The sequence below is a fragment of the Streptopelia decaocto genome, assembly GCF_964273445.1.
Source record: "Streptopelia decaocto genome assembly, chromosome: 2".
Lineage (NCBI taxonomy): Eukaryota > Metazoa > Chordata > Aves > Columbiformes > Columbidae > Streptopelia > Streptopelia decaocto.
Genome location: NC_138655.1, coordinates 115813509 through 115832820, shown reverse-complemented (window position 1 = coordinate 115832820; position 19312 = coordinate 115813509). Strand labels below are relative to the sequence as shown.

Here is a 19312-nt window from a genome sequence, read left to right as displayed (position 1 = left end):
TACTGTCTCAGGTACTGACAAATATCAGTTTTCAGAGCCATCTTTTTCACCAGTGTCACTGAGTACAGACATGCTACCACCAATGGCTGTCCGGGCATTTACTAGAGGCAGAGCCTACAATTCAACAGGAAGTACTCTCACATCACATGAGTATCTAACTTTGTTGGAGAGCAGCTACAAGCTGCTTTCTCTGCAACAGGGGCTGCCCTTCAGTAGATTTTTCCAGCAGGACTCTTGAGAACAGACCATTTTTGACCTTTCTTAGCCCAGAACTGTTCTCTGGTTATACATCAATGCATTTGTAATTTGCTGGGTCTACCTAAAAGAGCAACCTTCTTGTTTATTTGCAATACAACTGTAGCACAGTTTCTTCACAGGGTACCTGTCCCATCATGACACCCAAGGCTTGTCTGTCTGTACTGCAGGAACAGCGCTGTTTCCCTCTCCAGTGCAGTGAGGGACCACAAACACAGCTGACAGCTAAATCCTGCCTTTGAGGAGCACGACCAACCTTCTTGCAACCACGTCTGCAGAATTCAGCCTCTTGTAACTTGGAGAACTGAGTCTGGATCATGGGGCTTTTTTTGCTGCGTAATCATAGCAAAGATGGCTTGAAGGGGAAAAGAACATTTATTATATACACAAGTACTTCAATCAGACCCCAAATTAATTTCAGAAATGTGCTGTCACATTTCACAGATGCAAGACATTCTAAAATAGCTGAGAGCAAACTTGAGCACACATTACCGGCTTTATCTTAAAACTGCATTTTGCTTAGTCAAGAACTTAGATTATCTTCCACTCAAAAATTTAGACCTCAAGCCAACAGCATAACTTTGTTTTAGAGCTATGATATCCTAGTATGAGTCACTATATTTTTAAGCTGGTTAGTAAAGATTATGGTAGAAATTTAAAAGGGGAAATATAACATTTCTTTCAGAAATCAAAGCTGATTACAAGAGGATCACATTCATTACTATTAAAACACACTTCTGTATTCCGCCAAAAAAAACTGCCCTCCTTAATAACAGCATAAAATTCCATTTGTTTTAGAAAAGCATAACATTGGCACATCTTATTTCAGAAGACTTTGCTGTCTCAACTCTAGCAATACTCCAATACAGGTTAAAACTTGTTTATAAAGAGATCAATCACAGGCACGTAACAAACGTTAAAAAGCCATTCCGAGTACAAATCCTCTTTTGAGATTTTTTTTTTAATGTAAACCAGAAACGATAGGCATGAAGCATCCGTATAGCAAACATAAACAGCCATGTCGTTTTTCCCTTATTCATCTCAAGGGTTTTTGATCTTCCAACCAGAAAGTAACTTGCATGTTGCCTCACACGGGGGACATGTTCCTAACTGAGCACAGATGTATGGAGAGCCATAGCAGGAAGGCAAATTCTTAATACTTAAATAGACATGACCCTCTAAGACCACTTCCATTTCCCCCGTGGCAGTAGCACACTCATTAGAAGAACACTCAATTACACTAATCAACACTGAACACATCAGAAGTGACAGCAACCCCTGCTGTGTCCCCAGATGATCTATAAAAAGGCCTCTCATACTCTTTAACTGGCTAAATACCACTCTTATACATTCACATAGTAAGAGGAACTACAGAGCCACTTTAAACCAGGGTGTAACAGACAGATCCTGTACACTAGAGCCTTCCTGAAGGATTAAAGAAAAGATAATTGCTGACTGGAACTCAAGGTACATCTGTTCATATGCATCTTCAGGGCAACTGCATAACCATTATAAGCAGCATAGAACAAAATGCATAGCTGTGCTTAATTATTTTTTTTTTCAAATATTTAAAACTTAAGCTTCAATAACTCTTCACAATTTTAAGTTTTATAATAGCATTAGATATACTTAGAGCCTTAAATACCAAGTTGTCAATGAAGTGTAATTATTAAGATACATAAACAGAAATAACAATTTTATAGGCATCTGGCAGTCCAGGTGAATCTTAAGTTAATGAAAACAGACTTAGGACATAAATTTATTTCCTAAGGTGTGTTGTTGCGGGGTTTGTCTGTTGGTTTGTGGTTTTTTGGTGGTGTTCCCTCCTCCCTCTCCAAAAGAGTTATTCAGAACAAAATGCTTTTTGCTTAGGCTGTGCTAGAATGTAGTGCAGGAAGTAAGGTTTAAGCAAAGCCACTGAATACAAGCACACACAATCCAGGCACTGTTCTTTTCAAAGGTTCCTTCACTTGAGAAAATTACTCATCTGCCCATAGTTGTGCTCTTCACACTCATCTCTGAAACACGTGGTCAGATTTAGCAGATCACAGGTGAGGGTCAAGGGTCTGATAATTCACACAAGAGGAAGCAGGCAGCTCAGTGACTTACATTAATAAATCTCATATTCTACAAGTAAGAACTAATACCACCATTTGGGAAGCAATGGTTTCATTGTTCATAGCTGCATTAGGTAGATGTAGGCTCTGAACAGACAATTCTCTTTATTTATTTATGCAACACCTTACTCTCGTGTATCAGCTAAAAGCATCAGCTACAACAGCCTAATATAACTATGCACAGCAAGGCTGTGAATTTGAAACAGCAGCTCCTACATCCAATTGCAGCTTGTGGTTAAGCACAGGTATTGCTAAAAAGACAGTCTCGATTTGGAGATCTGGAAGATGCAGGCTTCGCAATATTCCAACAACAACAAAAAAAGCCATTACTCCTCGCAGTCTGAGCTTGCCCGGACTCAAGTCCTACTATTGGGTTGTAAAGTTTTTTCTATTATTAGCTCCCTGTTACTGCCTCAACAATTGCAGGCCACATCCTTTACCATTTTTTAACCTATGTTGGAATAGATGGAAAGACTGAAACCTGCCTTCACTGTGAAAGCAGGTATTAATGGCAGTAATTTAAACAGTTCTTTCCCAAAGTCTTTCATGTTTTTCAGCATTCTTGAAACATGGATACATATTCCAAATAGGCTGAGCTTTGATAAAGAAGTTTCAGCATACAATGATAAAACATGGAATTGCTGAAGCCTTTCCTCTAAGAGCACACAAAGAGGCTTGGGCTTCTAACAAGTCTAGCTACAATCTTGCTGAGACACTTCTCTAGTTCAAAAAACTTAGAGGACAAAAATTTCTGCTTTCCTTCTAGAAAGATTTTTTTTTTGCCACAAATCTCACCTAAACTTCAGACATGTTACATCTTATTTCCTCTCAATTTTGCCCTTCAAAGGTCAAAACACAAGCAGCTCCACTAGATCGTAAAAACCAAGCCACCTATCAACCCCAAAGCTCCTCCTATCAGAAAGGACTTTTAAATGAGGAGGAAATTTAAAAAAATAAAAAGGTTTTTCTCATTTATTCCAAGCAGAATGACTATGGAGAAATGACTCAAGCTTAGGTAGCAGAAGTTTATGGAATGCTATCTGAAATAAAGACTGACTCAGTAACACATGAGACTTGCTAATCACTTGTTAATCTCCCATTCAAAAACCCACTGGAAGTACTCATGTAATGCCAGTGAAATACGAGAAGATCCTGCTTGTTTTTCCTCTTGGGCACAAGGAGGACATGCTTTAAATGAGAACATCAGTTTTGCTGGCATTGAGTAAAATCAAAATCACTAGGTGCTAAGTACTCTCAAAGGATTAATTACTTTAGCATCTATGAATCAGGATTAGGTAAACTTGCAGTACAACAATTTTATTTTACTAATATGCAAGAACAGCGTAAGATTTATTCTTTGGATTTTCATTCTGCATGCTGGTATTTCATGTTTTGCAGCAGTCTTTCCTTCCTCCTCAACACATTATACCTTAACAGTATACAATCTTCTGAACATCCTTTTTTCCAGAACAGTTAAGACCTGTAACACCTGGCAGAACTTCTGTAGATTGAGAGACTGGACACTAGATTCTTAGAGGCGGAATTGTCTAGACCGGAGAAAGAAATTGTCATACAAACACGTTATAATGCTCCCTTAATTGTTGTTAGTGCCATAAAGGTTTGTATGTGAATTCAGAAATCTTAAAAAAAAAAAAAAAAATTAAAAAGGTTCAAGTGAGTTAAAAATTGAGCATTTCTGTTCAGAAAGGCAAATCTGAACAGGAAACAACGTATAGGCATAGGTGGTAGTAAGTAATCTAATTTTGCCTGTTCTTGATGTTCATGTAGGCAGTCATCAGTTCTTTTTTCCTGAATACGATTTATAAATAGGTCTTAGAAGTAAAGAAATATCTCTTTCTTCCTTTCCACAGAATACATGATATTGCAAATTTTTTTTAAAACTTTTGCCACTACCCCAATGGTTTCTCAGCTCAACAGGTTTTCAATTGCTTCAGAGAAAATTTCCATGTCTATCTCACAAGGAAGATCTACATGTTTCACCAAATGAAGTAATTTCATTCTGTAAAGAGACATGTCCTAAAGCAGGATGCCAAATGCCTACAGCTAACTAAAACTAGATGAAAAGCATGGTGAAACAAACTTATTGTAACTTCATATCAGAGAATGAATTGCCTGCTAGAAAAGTAGGCTAAATCAGTTTTCTGTAGGAACACCCAAAGCCCATCACAAAACCCTCCATATTAACTATTAGTCACAGCAAAACTTTTCACACCAGGAAAAAAAAGATTAGTGTAGAGCCTGTTCCCTTCCTTACTTCCACAGCTAACACTACCAGCTAATTAAAGTACTCTGGCTTGCCAACATTAAATGCAGAGTCACAGCAGAAGCCAAATAAATGTCTTTCCCCTTCTACCCAGTGACAGAAGAGATACAAAAACCCATGCGCTTCCTTCATATGTTTTGGGGGTACGGTGTAAGACCTAGATGTTTCACATGTCCTCAGTAATAGCAGCCTTAAAGAGTTCAGCTTATTTTAGTCCTACTATGCTTAACACTAATATTTCATAGTCACCGCAGTAAATTTTAGAGACGATCCAGTTACTTACTCAGCAAACAATTTAAGTCTTATCATGCTGCTACTAAGATACACCTACACAGAAGACTTCAAAGCTCTAGTCTTACAGCTACAGGATAAGATCACATCAAGCTAATCTACTGATTAATTAGCTAATACTCCATCATGTAGATTTTCTGATTTATTGAATGAGCAGTGAGCTACACTTGCCACAAAACATTTTAGCTGTTCATTAGTAAGGCTGCGGTGCTGGTTTAAAACTTTAGCTAAAGCATCTCAGATATCTCAGAAAATAAATGAATAAACTTTTATTTCTAAGCAAGAACACACACTATTTTAATACAATCCACACATTTAAGTCAGGTGGAGAGTAGTAAGCTGAACAATCATTGCTAAACCATTTCCATTGGAAATGTGTTTAAGTTCACAAGTGTCTTCATTACCACCTTACTGAAGTTTTCTTATGTGTTTCTAGTCTACACACCACACGTTTCACACAGTCATGCAAATCTGAATGAAATTTTAAATGTTCAGGTAACGGGGAAGTCCATTCACTGCAAAGATTCATTTTTCACAGAAGAGCCAAGCTGGGCAAGACCAAATACTGATGGGTTCTTCATGAGAGTACAGGTGTTCTAGAAACCATGAACTTTCAGTTGTTCTTCCTTGACAATGCCAATCTAAAAGAGATAAGCAACATTTCAGTAAAGCTTACACGTTTAGGATATTACAGTGATATCCAGTAACCACAGTCTTATACATTGATCAAATAAACTGCAATACAGTATATACTCAATAAAGCAATTTTCTAGTTTCCAGAATGTTTCTGGGCCAAGCAGAAGAATTAACTGCACAAAAAAGAAAATCTTATCAGACATCTGACTTGTTCTGTAGTCCTAGCACTTATTCTTTGACAGTGTAACATCTCTACATCATTATTTGCATCAGTAAGCCAGTGGTGAAAGACTCTTTGTAGCGTTTTCAGTCTCAAAATTATGGTTTGCATCAAACACTTGATTTTAACTCAGTTGCACTGCCAGAGAACAAGTGGTGTGTTGTAGCAAGATAAATCCATTCTACAATGCTTTGATTCTTTCTAGTTTTACTCTCATTCTGCAAGTGTCATTTTACTTTTTGGCTGAAAATACAAAGGACATACAGTGAACATCTTTAGCTGGTTAATTAACATTAGTGCCATCTGTTGCTCTACTGCTTCCAGAGAGGTTGAGATATTTATCTGCAGTCCCTCACCTCTAAAAGGAATTGGCAAATGTTCTTCCTCTGGTCACCTTGAAGCTGGATAACTTCGCCGTATTCAGGATGTTCAATCACAGTACCATTACAAGCAAATTTCTAGAGAGAAACATTTATATTGTAAGACAGCTGAAGTACATTATGATTTTGCTTAGTAAGTTTTGTCAGCAGAATTTTGTCACAGAAGCTACTTACTAAATTATGATGCCAAGCAAGGCAAAGGCTAAATCTATTTTACACTGGTTTTGAGAGCAAATGGAATCTATCTGCTGTGCATACAGACCAAAACTAAGCTGCCAATGGTAAATTCAGGCAAATACAGGAGTAGCTATTATGCAGAAGGAACTGGCCAACATGCACTACAAGAATGGAAAACAAAGTCATAAGATACAGCTTTTCAATTCCACACTGCTTTAAAATAAATATTCTCATGCTGGCAAAACTCAAGGTCTCTGTTTCAACAGTAACCCAGCTATGATAGAAGCAAGAATGCAAAAACAATTCTACTTTAAAATGATTTTATTCTTCACATCAACAAAGCCAGCTATCTGTGAAATTTTAATGAAACATTCAAAATATAAATTTATTTCTTTACAGGAAAGAAATGTTTAACATTTTAGCAAAAAAAAAATCAAGGGTCACTAGACACTCACAAGAGTTTTGAGGAAGACAGGGAAAGAGATCAACCTGAATATGAAAGCGATGAGCACTGGCAAGAACGAAATAAAACAAATATTCTGCAACTTAGTATTAAAAGCTATCATACTCCTTTATGTAATATCTTGATTATTCATTCAAATCAGCAACTTCACCTTTTTGAATGCTTTCACAAGTTTCTTCTTGTCATAATCATCTGCGATTCCCTGAACAGTTGTTAGTGTCTTCCTTCCGTTTCGTTGCTGGATCCTTATATGAATGTAATCCTCAGTCCCCGCCGGGAGTAAGTCGTCACCCTTTGTTGCATCAGCAAAGGGGTCTGCAGGAGGAAAAAGATTCATGTAATTCCCACAAAGGAAAATAGTAAAGCTCAAAAACTGACAGGTGTCAGTCACAAAGAGCTTTATTTAGGGAATAATCTTGCTGTTTTCTCCCTGTTTAAAAATACACTGCTAAAATCAGAGTCCTTTTTACTACAGGCTCACTAAATTCAGCATAGCGTTCTCAACTATCACGCATCCAGTTTCTTCAGTGGCATCCTGGATATAAACAATTTTCAGCTATAATATCAATTTACTTCACTATTTCTTGGAAACTGTAAATCCTGAAGCTCCAAAGCTAAAAACAGAGTTCTAAAAGAATATCAAGTGCATATATATCTTATTCATCCACATGCATTTTAAGTGAAATCTGGAAGTCATATCTTTTATCTGATCAACTGATAAGTACAGAAAAATCAAAATCCTTTACTGATGCAGAACAGAAGTCTTATACCACAACAGCTACCACAGTACCAGCATTTTAAGGTAGGGGTGTAATTCTGTGCTACTAATGTAAACAAAATAGGGCAACAGTCACTAACAGATGTCAGAAGCTGTAAACCAGGACCCCTCTGCCAGTGAGTAGCTTTAAGCAAAAATTGTAACAAAATTCATTTAGGCTTTGGCTATAGAAAGGTCAGTTCTCAAATTCTTCCAATTTGAAATTTATCTAGCACAGATGAAACAGGAAGGCATTTAGGAAGAAAAAAAGGTTTCTGGATTACACTTCATGTTCTCTGTTCTCCACAAAAACATATTTAACACTCACTCTATCAAGAAACTTGATAGCACTACAAGTTTCCTAACCTGTAGCTCCAAATAAATCTTAAAGTGTGAAATACATGAATCACAAGTAGTTTTTTAATACTAATCAGAGTCATAGTGAAGAGCCCGATCCTCAGAAAGTTCACATTCAACAGCCATGCAAGCTACAATTTCCCAAAGTTCCATCCAAAACTCAAACCTAAGAACACTGACCAAGTTTTGCCATCTACTTGGAACAAATGCCCCATAAGCATAAAACTTCAGCAGAAATAGGAACTCAAGCAGTTCAGCTGCAGACATCCTGAGCCACGTCGCACCAAGAATGACAAGAGCATTAAAGGCACTGAAAGCACTGTGAGGATGCAAGCACCACAGGAAGGTGGTACAGCACTGGGAAGCTTGACTGGCTTAATTTCTACCAAGGCATTTATTAAAACATGCTCAATTTCACTGTGTGCCACAGCCTGCAGGGCACATGCTGATAGTGAATTTGTCAAAGAAAATGTGAAAGAAAAAGACATAAAGATCACTTGGCAGAGTTTAGGATTCTGTGTTGGAGATAAGCCACTGCTGTAGGTGTTACAATAACATTGGATTACCTCAAACAAATCCTTTGGGCAGCACCCTCCGAAGCACAGGATCAGCTCCTAAACTGTGATTAACATAAACTCCTCGTAGGGTTTATGTGTCCAGAAGATTAGACACAAAACTGAAACCTAACAACATTATCCTTCAAAGTGTGGACTTGCTCACTTCTGTTGCCTATAGATAAGGAAAGTGGAGAACAAGCAAGATAAACTTCGCTACTAATACAAGAGAAGTGACCTACCGTCTGCATAGCTTAATCTACGGAAACAATACCCTTTGCAAGGCACATGTGAGGTTGGGGGACATTGACAAGGATGAGGCAGCAAATCAGCAAGCACTTGGAACTGAGGAGATGATTCCCTTCCTTAGCAGAGGACACACACCCCAGATTCCCTCTGCCCACAGAGGTTACAACTTTTGCCGCGGGAGGACAAGGGCGAGCGGCCGGAGGGAGCGACGCGGGCAGCGGGGGCGACACCCGCTCAACGACGGCTTCAGTGTCCCCTCGGGGGCCCTGGGGAGCGATGCCGGGGCAGGAGGGCGGCAGCACGGGCAGCGAGCCGAGGAGGCGATGCCGGGGGCGACCACAGCCCCGGGGTGGGTTCGGTGAGGGGGGAGGTGACTGCAGGGGCTCCCTGCGGTACAAGGGGCAGGCGGGGTGCCGGCTCTTACCGAAGGATTGGAGGTTCTGGATAGATGACATGCGACTCTGCGGCGAGAGGCTGGGGCAGCGGAGAAAAGGCCGCGGTTCGGTCCGCTCGGGGCGCGTCTCCGGCTCCGCAGTGTCGGCGGGGAGGGAGGGGAGGAAGCGAGGGGAGGAATAACAACAGCAGAGGGAGGGGGGCGGATCTGAAAGAGAGGGAAGCGGGAGAGAGAGGAAGGAGTAAAAGGAGGAGAAAGCGCCAAGGGGAACGGAAAGGGCTGGGAGCCCCCGCCCCGCACCGCCGCTAACGGGCAGCGGCCGCCGCTGCTCCTCATAAGATGGCGGTTCGCCCGGGCCGCCGCCGCCGCGCTGCCTCACGGGAAGGAGAGTCCCCCCCGCCCCGCGGCCAGCGGGCGCGGAGCCTCGCTGCGGGCCGAAGGACTACAGCTCCCAGGGGCCTGGGCCCTGCCCCAGAGCCGGGCCGTGTGTTCCGGCATCCCCGCTCTCCCCGTGGGGGCAATAGGCAGCTGGAGATCAGAGTCACAGAATATCGGGTATTGGAAGGGACCTCGAAAGATCATTTAGTCCAATCCCCCTGCCGGAGCAGGGACACCTAGATGAGGTTACACAGGAATGTGTCCAGGTGGGTTTTGAATGTCTCCAGAGAAGAAGACTCCACAACCCCCCTGGACATCCTGTTCCAGTGCTCTGTCACCCTCACTAAGAAGTTTCTTCTCATACGTAAGTGGAACCTCTTGTGTTCCAGTTTGTACCCATTGCCCCTTGTCCTATCATTGGTTGTCACCGAGAAGAGCCTGGCTCCATCCTCATGACACTCACCCTTTATATATTTATAAACATGAATGAGGTCACCCCTCAGTCTCCTCCAAGCTAAAGAGACCCAGCTCCTTCAGCCTTTCCTCATAAGGGAGATGCTCCACTCCCTTAATCATCTTCGTTGCCCTGTGCTGGACTCTCTCCAGCAGTTCCCTGTCCTTCTGGAACTGAGGGGCCCAGAACTGGACACAATATTCCAGACGTGATCACCAGCTCAGAAGCCCTGCTCCCCACAGTAGGGGCCCCAAAAGCAATGCTGGCGGATTGTTGGAGCCCCTCGTTCTCCAGAGTGACTCACACAGCTGGCGTGGTTGCTGGACACGGCCCTCAGGGACAGCACAAGCCCCGGTGGGGTGACATTGCGCTCAGGTGCCCTTGGTTTGGGTGGTGCTGTTGTCTGGTGCCCCTGCGAGTTCCCAAGGCGATTGGAACTCCAAGCTAACTCCCAAGATATTGGGAGAGCACTTCCCCCTTCCCACTCAAAATACATTGGAGAAAAATCCCCCTTGCTCAGGCCTTGCCTTTCAGCACACACAGATGTAAGGAGCCAGTGAAGGAGGAATGTTGTTTTTACAGAACTGGGGACCAGCCTTCCCACCTCCCTCAGTGGGAGTGAAGGACTGAGAGGCATCAGACAATGAATCCTTAATGTAAAACAAAGTCTCTTTGAACTAATCCCGGAATGCAAACTGATTACTGTATTTAAAAAGTTAAGCTAGGGGGAAGGGTAACCAAACCAAAGAGCCAGGAATCCATATTTTAAATAAATCAATAAGGGGAGGGAGTTGTTAGAATTAGATGAGACAGGTAAACCAAGGCAGGCGTCAGGTACTCTGTAAACCCCGCAGTACCCAACCAATGGGGAACAGGGGAGGGAATTTGCGGCCAGGATTTTGGGGGGATATAAGCAGGGACTTTTTGCCCTATTCCGTGTGCCTGCCTTTAGGGACAACACCCGGTTTTGCAAAATCATTAATAAAATATGCTTTGCTGAGAGAGCCTGCCTGGGTCTACTATATTTGCAAGGTAATTGTTTCCATCACAGGTACACTGGGGGAGCCAGTTAGCACCCCACATACTGCCCGTGTCTTCCTCTTTGTGCACGGGTTCCTGCGCTCACCCTTCCTTTCAGGTGGGCAATGTCAGCGGCTGCGTTCCCGACACACCAGACACCACCACAGCCCTTCGGCCCCTGCCCCCTGACTGACAGCTGGCCATTATCTGTCGGGAGGACATAAGCGCCTGGGGCTGCAATGGCAAAGGTTTGCCTTCAAAAAGGTGTGCTTGTGTTACAAAGTTTGCCAGTCCTCAGGAGGTGATTAATGGCTTTGCAGATGTACAGTAACCTAGTTTCATTGGCAAAACTGCCAGAACCTGTATTTCTCCTATTTCTCCCCTCCCCCCTTTTTTTTTTGGCTTTTATGCTAAGCTTCAGTCCACTTAAATCAAAGGGATATTTGATATTTTTTTTTTCCTATGATCCAGGGCCTGGATCAGCACTGCAGTAGTTTTCTGAATGTCAGCCTGCATTGGCCCAAGAAAGTTTCTGTTCCTGGCGCTTCGCAAGGAAGGTTTTTCCCTTGGGGAAAGCAAAGCCATTTGCCATGGTACAGACCCTCTGCTTGCCCTTTGCTGCCATCGCTGATGAAGCCTTTCGCTGCAGTGTGGGCTGTGAAGAAAGGTTGTCTAACTCTTTGCCAAGTAGCTGCAAAAGGCACTACTGGGACAGTAACAGGGGGATGGGGAGATGATAATAACAGAGCTTGAGGCACCCGCTTCAGTCACAGAGATATACCACGATTTGGACAATGTCTGTGGATTAAGGACACAGAGCTAGACACTGAGAGACCTTCCGGGCAGGTTGAGCAAGCTCAGGACACCCATCCCCAGGGACATGTCCCTAGGATGTCTACAGCACCTCCCTCAGAGAGCTTAACATTACTGCTAATGTGGGGAAGTTTTCGGCTCTGATGCATTTTTGCAAACTCAACATCTCTGTGCAAAATTTTCTTGTATCTTTTGCTCTCTCATCATCCCATGAAACTATTTTCCCCAGTAGCAAAGCAGACCTGTCATCCCTTTTTTTCATCCCAGCCACTGGTTTTTGTTACGTTGGCTGGGCCAGTACTGCTATCTGTAGGGCATTGTTGATAAGCTAGACCAGCAAACTGATTTGAGTTAAAAAATAAACTCAAAGGTTAGAACCTGAGATCCGCTCCACTTGCATCATCCTGCAACAGTTGTGCTGGGACAACTGAAGAGGACAGAGGCTGTGGACATGCCTGGCCATGGATGAGAGAACAGTGGGTCTTCAGGCACAAACCCAACTCCAAGGCAAGTGCTCTGCTCACTGTGGTAGTTCTGATGCTTACTTTGACTCCTCATGCATTTAAAACAGTTATGTACTTCTAGTTCTCACCGCAGGGTTAACCTGGGCCTGTGGGCTCATTGGGCATCTGTGGAATTCACCGTACAGTTTACAAACAAACGAGATTTGGTATCTGGGAAACAACAAAGCTCCTTTATAAACCAAGAAAAAGTGACTTTTTTTCCCTTAAAATGAAACCATAGTGAACAGTTCTTAAGTGCAAACCTTGACAGCTGCAGAGGGAATGGAACCAAATCCTAATTGCACAGCTTGGCACGCACTGGGCAGCAATTAAAGCTGGTGGCCAGCACGCTTGTTGTTCCCTTGGCCGCAATGGCCACGTGCATTGGCATGGGGTCTCTGTGGGGCTGTGTCAATGCAAAGAGCTCGCTCTCTGCTGTCCTCCTCCGACGGAGCTGCAGGTCTCTGTGTCATCTCCATCATTTATGTCTGAAACAAACACGGTCTGTGCCAGCACCTTGCACCAAACTTTGGTCACTGTGGGCAGAGATAGGTGGCATCCTGATGAAGATGTGCTTCTGCTCCTTGTCAGCTGTGTGAGGTCCTTTGTCTTGACTGAGTCCTTCCCACTGCTCTTGAGCAGCCACTCGTAGTGACAGATCTGCGGAAGTTCTGGTTGTGAGGGCTTCCAGCCACATCAGACTGCAGAAAGGTAGGCCAAGCAGACATGGCACAGCAGCAAACAAAAAAACAGAAGCAGTTAAAATAAGTTTAAAACCTAAGTGGAAGCAAGAGACGGTGTTGCTTAGGCCATTAAATTGCAGGTTATGGCTAATTTTCCTAGAACCAAGGCTGGAGTTAATCTCATTCACTAATATCTATTGGACTTTAGGGTTTAAGCAATGGATTTGGAATGAGACTCCTGCCTCTCTGTGACTAATGTATAACCTGGCAATTATTGTGCAGGAGAAGAAGAACATAATCTCTAATTATCTTGATCATGACTTCAAGCTATTTAAGTGTCATAGTTGCAAGGCCTGGTTATTAATAGCAATCAGAGATCCCCTTGCTTGCCTTCTACTGTATTTCAGTTCATCTGTCAAGCTGTATGTGAATCATTAGACGTTATTTATGACTGGATAAAATGCAGGGATTAAAACCAGGGACTCACTGGCATGCAGCTTAAAAATATGACATACTGAAGCCATGAAGTAGACTTTTGTAAAAACTGTCACCCTAGTGAAGAACTGCACCTTCACTGGGTACCCACAGGTATATTATACTTTGGCTGCCCTTTAGGAACAGCGAGTAACCCAGACCAGTGAGAGAAACTTTGTTCTTCCAGAGAACTGCTGTGTTGGAAACATGGGACTGGAATACCACGAGAAGGCTTCACATCAGGAAAGAAACAAGTCATCCACATGATGGGGGCTAAAGCTCTGCTTTAATGTAGGACTCTGTGTGACATCTGTCTTTGCATGCGTGCACACACAGAGCTGCTGTTACCTTCAGCTGCCTTCAGTCCTCTCTGTAATACCCTGTTTCCCTGAAAATAACACATACCCTGAAAATAAGCCCTAGCATGATTTTTAAGGATTTTTGAGGATGCTCGAAATATAAGCCCTACTCACAGTTCATTTAAAAAGTCGATTTAAAAGTAGAGGCAGCTATACATGTAAAAACGTAAGCATCTTTTGGAGCAAAAGTTAATATAAGACCCTGCCTTATTTTCGGGGAAACAAGGTAACTAGAACAAACAACATAGTTTTTCATTTGCTGTAGATATTGTTCTAATATATACTACTATTATTTTATGTGCATCACTCTGATACTGCAAGTTTTATTCCTTAGGAGCCTTTACAAAGCCAAAAGGTCTGTTAATTTAATTGAGGATTACTCCTTTAGGCAAATCCCCTAGACCTGGTCTTGTCGTCTGCCCTACCAGAACATGGCAGGGTCTAGTGCTGAACCGTCCTCCACAACAGCATGCAAAACCAGGCAATTATTGCTTGAAGCACGGAGTCTTCAAAGAGCAGCTTAAGATGCCCGAGAAGCTGATTGTGCATGAACTGTGCAAATGGCATGTAGCAGCACTGAATTCCATCCTGTATTCCAGCAGTGCAACTACTCTACACAAATTCTGCCCCACTTCAGTGCCAGAGACATAGCTGTGCTGGTCTGATGTTGGTATCCTGAAAATAACATCAAAATGCTGGATGCCTGAGAGACAGGAAAAAATATTTCCATCCTTGATTTTATTTTTTTTTACTTGAACTGTAATCTTGCCTGCTCTTGCTGCATAACTCTGCTAGCAATATCCAGCTGTTTTTGGAAGCTGTGCATCCCAAACCGCTGTGCAGAAGGCTATCTGGTGGCTTTCTAGCAAGGAGGAAGAAGAGGAAAGATTGAGAAGAATCTTCTTTCTGTCTGCGCTGCCAGCAGAATAGTTTCAAAGGTGGCTGTAACCGTGCCAAGCCTGGCTTGTTTTTTTTTTCCATCTGAGCTCTAACTGTGGTGCAGAGCCTCCACAGCATGTTGAGGAAGGGCTTGCAGAGATGGGCTTATGTCTTGAGCTGTAGCCCACACATGAGCTGGCCCAGCTGCTAACAAGTTGTTCCAGTAAGCGTGTGCTAACTGGGAGAACAGGGCAAACCGGGAACTATGCTGGTGGTAAACACCTGAATATCCATTCTAACTTGCCAGAATCTGGGTTATATGCAGTTTAGTTCAGCTTCAGTACACGGTCAGATTTCAAGCTACACATGCTTCTTTTGAAACCTGCGTGTTCATTCCTTGCTCAATGTTTGAAAGCAAGAAAATAATTTCTGTGATAAACCACTAGATGGTCCTCTTTCTCAAAGAAAAAAAGTAGCTCTGAAATCAAGGCAGTCCTGGCTTTACTCTGAACCTGAATGTTACTAGAGAACAGCTTGAATGTAAAGCTACACATAATTGACAATCTTGGCTAGCTGCTGAATTGACGTGGTTTTCTGAATAGATTTGAATAAAAATTTTCATCAGTCCCCCAAATTCAATTAGTACAACTGGGCCTCTTATGAATCAGGAAATACTTCCTAGTTAATATCAGTTAAGAATTTCCAGCTCCAGACAGCAGTGTCAGTATTATCCCTCCCACTTGTTCCAATCTAAGCAAAATCAAGCCAGCAATGTTTTATTTCATTTCACACACAGAAGTCATGTACTAGCCCAGCACAAGAGGCTGGGCAGATTCATGGGTCAGGCAGTGGTTGATGGAATTTTCAAACTGTTCACATGTGGAACAATGAGTGTGGTGAGCTGGGGAAAAAAAAAAAAGTTTCTATTTCTCCAACCAGCTATATCAAATGTCTTTGCTTTGATGGTTTTCACCTTCTGTTTGTGGAAGGCTCCTACCAGCGAAAGAAGTACAGAAAAAAGTAGTTTTGGTTTAGTTCTTTGAGCAGACTAGATGTTAGAGCTTTGCATCAGAACTGTAGTTCACTTTGACCTCTGGTGCTGTCTTCCCAAAGAATCTTCCTCCAGGGCAAGCTCCCTGGACCCTGTCCTCTTAGGTTACTCCAACCTCCAGGTGATACCTTCCTATTGCCACCATTCATCCTCCTCAGCATTTCCTGCCCAGGAACCTGACTGCTCCTCAACCTTGGGAAGTTGCTTTCCTTCCCAAAGCCCTTCAAACCTGTGTATCTGCTGCCTTCCTAAGCAGCTGCATCCTACAGTGTCTCCCTCATCAGCCATCCCATGGAGAAACTGAGACACCACAGCTAACAGTGAGCTCAGTCTCGCTCCTGGTTCCCATCAGCTGTGCAGGAATTCCACATGCAGAGTCTTGGGTTGTGTGTGGGGCAGGGAAGTGATGGAGGCCTGAGTCCTTCCCAGGGATCATCTACAAAGAAGAGAGCATGTGCCCAGACTGTCAAACAGAAAAAGGATGGAGGTCTTAACATGCACACTTCTGCCCATTCACTATAGACCAAGCTGTCCTCTAGATGATCTTCCAGGAAGGCCAAGAGTATCCTGGGGTACATGAGGAAAAGTGTGACCAGCAGGTCGAGGGAGGTTGCCCTCCTCCTCTGCTCTGCCCTGGTAAGGCTACATCTGGAGTACTGGGTCCAGTTCTGGGCTCCCCAGTTTAAGAAGGACAAGGAATTGCTGGAGGGAGTCCAGCAGTGGGCTAGGAAGATGATCAGGGATCTGGAGCATCTTTCTTATGAGGAGACACTGAGAGAGCTGACTTTGTTCAACCTGAGGAAGAGAAGGTTGAGAAGGAATCTTATTGATGTTTATAAATATCTCAAGGGTGGGTGTCAAGAGGATGGGACCAGACTCCTTTCAAGTGGTGCCCAACAATAGGATGAGGGGCAATGGGCACAGACTGAAGCACAGGAGGTTCCATCTGAATATGAGGAGAGACTACTTTGAGGGTGCCAGAGCACTGCAACAGGCTGCTCAGAGAGGTTGTGGAGTCTCCTTCTCTGGAGACATTCAAAACCCTCCTGGACACATTCCTGTGCGATCTGCTCTGGGTGAACCTGCTTTAGCAGGTGGTTGGAGTAGATGTTCTCCAGAGGTCCCTTCCAACCCCAACCATTCTGTGATTCTTTGATTCCCAGTTCACTCTTTCATGACCCTCTTTCCCCCGAGAACTCTTTCCCACTTCCTCCGAAGTGGGAAAGGCTGATGCATTTCTGTGCTGAGTGAGCTGCCTTGCTTTCCTCAGCCAAAGCATTGGCCTTGCTATGAATGGGATAGCAAAACAAAATAAAATCACAACTGCCTGAAAAGACCCTTAGAAGTCAGAGTGATTTACGTGAAGTTTCTGGGTACCATACGTAGCGCTGTGGTAGTTCAGCTGTGGTCTGGTGGAAAGAAATGGTAACTTGCAGCTATTGAGGATAGAATAAGAGTAGTTTGGTAAGAGAAATGCCTGATGAGGCTCATTTCAAGAGACTGTCACATAGTTAATTAGTCTTCATTGCTTACAACGTTTTACAGTAGCTTTTCATGAAGGCAGAATGACTGAAAGCAAAAATGAAAGAATAAGTACTTGAAACTGGCAAGGGGTTTGTCCAGAAAAGAGGCACAGATGTGATCCTTCCTGTAGGAGGGAGACAGCTGTGAAGTCCTTGGCACATGATTCTGTGGATGCTGAGAATTTACCTGGGTCCAAGAAGCAACTGTGAAAGAAAAGTAGCCCATGAAGGGCTACCTGCCACAAAGAAACAGTTGGCTTGGGAAACCTCCCAACCATAAATCTCAGGGGCCTAGGAGAATCATCTAGTGGGTAATGTCAAAATATGCTGCCCTGTTTTTAGGGTCTCCCCTGGCTGTTTTCTGCTAACCACCTTCAAAACAAGACACTGCAATAGATGGACCGCTGGCCTGAATGAAGGCAGCTGGTCATACTAGAGCATTTTAAATGCTAGCTTTCCTAATAATGATCCTTCTTTGTGTGGCATATTATTTTGCAGACAGTGTTTACCAATAGGCAAACCCTGTTAACATGAAGATATCACACAGTTTTATTTTACGTGGTAACTTCCATGTAGTTGTCTGTCAGTGAAAATTATCTGTGCTATTGAAAGGCTCGTGCTGCAGTGCCAGGAAGACTAGAAAGAGTAGATGGGTTGAAAATGGCTTTTACTTCTGTTTTGAGATGATAGGATCACTTAGCAAAACAAGACAGGATCCTACATATCCTGGAGAGAAAAAGCCCTCACTCCAGTGATTGCCCACTAGAGATCAAGAAAGAATACCCACATTTTCTGGTTAAAATCAATGTGGAGAGCCTTAAGAGAAAGATCTACAATGCAAAACCATGAAGGGTTTTACTTACCAAGAAGATACCCTCTCCACGCATGCACACAAAATTAGCACAGCAGCAGCGCAGCCACCGCCTTGTTCTTGGATGCAGATTGATTTTTAGGTAGGGAGCGTTTGGAAGGTTCAAAGGGAACACACTAAAAAGAGGTTGCTGAAGAAAGCGTGTATATACAGTATCGATTGTGTTGGCTGTAGAAAGACCTTTTGTGCTATCATGGACTTGAAGTGCTCTTCATATTGTGCAATTGTAATCCTGAGTAGCCTGAGTAAACTCTTGAAAACCTGGATGAGGAAGACACTTCTTTTAGGTGTTACTAGGTGGAAATTAGAGAATGGAAGAGTATTTCTCAGGCTTCTTTACCATTTGTGGTCATACACATGCCCTTAGAGCAAACTATTACAAATAAATGAGAAGTTTATTTTAATCCTCATAATTAGTGATCATGCTCCCCGCCAGTAGTGATGATGGGGTTGTCTACTCGATGCCTGGATACTGAGAAGGGCAGGGCCAGGCAAAATCTGAATGGTGCTTCTTTGTACAAGTACCCCACAAATTGCCCCCAGGAAAAAACAAAAAAAATTCTTTTGGGAGGTGGTTGCAGTGAAATAGTGTCATTTGTGTCCAGTGTCTCAACTGGAAGCAACTTTATAGAAAAACCAAACAATAGATTTGCTATTGAACTTCCACCTCATCCAAATGGGATTGCAGCCTTTCCCATCCAGTCTCAGCTTATGGACTGGGTCATGCCTCAGAGCCTTGTCTACTAAGCACAGGTTTAAAAGTTGTTTCTTCAGATAGTCTCACCAGGAGCAGAGCACAACCCTGTGTCTGCAAAGATCTCTGCAAGAGAGTCTGTGGTCCCCAAGCAGCCTCGTAACGCTTCACATCTCCGCCTTTCAGCAGGATGGTGCCAAAGGAGTGAAACACCTGCCAGTTTGACTGCTGTTCCTTTACAAAACCTCCTGGTAAATATGGTCTTAGCTATTAAAGCAGTGAGATCTGTAGCAGTAAGACGGTGATGACACATTAGTAAACAGATAGTGTTAAAAATAGCCACACAGAAAAGGTGCCTATTGTAGAGATATAATACAATATTGCTTGAGATATTAGCCTCATGCAGATGGAATTTTCTGTGCCGCAAAACCGGTAAGCACCTGCTTAAGCACTGAATCACAAATTATTTCATCAGC

At 43.0% G+C, this 19312-nt stretch overlaps 1 protein-coding gene across 1 annotated transcript; it reads right to left on the bottom strand.

Annotated features, from left to right (window-relative positions):
- Window positions 1-5201: 5201 nt before the first annotated feature.
- EIF1B (eukaryotic translation initiation factor 1B) lies at window positions 5202-9485 on the bottom strand. The gene is made up of 4 exons (XM_082045452.1): window positions 9165-9485; window positions 6975-7138; window positions 6160-6261; window positions 5202-5588 (listed from the first exon to the last, which is right to left on the bottom strand). Exons 1-4 carry the CDS (start codon window positions 9193-9195, stop codon window positions 5544-5546), a joined length of 342 nt encoding a protein of 113 aa, XP_081901578.1. The 5' UTR covers window positions 9196-9485; the 3' UTR covers window positions 5202-5543.
- Between the last annotated feature and the right edge of the window lie 9827 nt (window positions 9486-19312).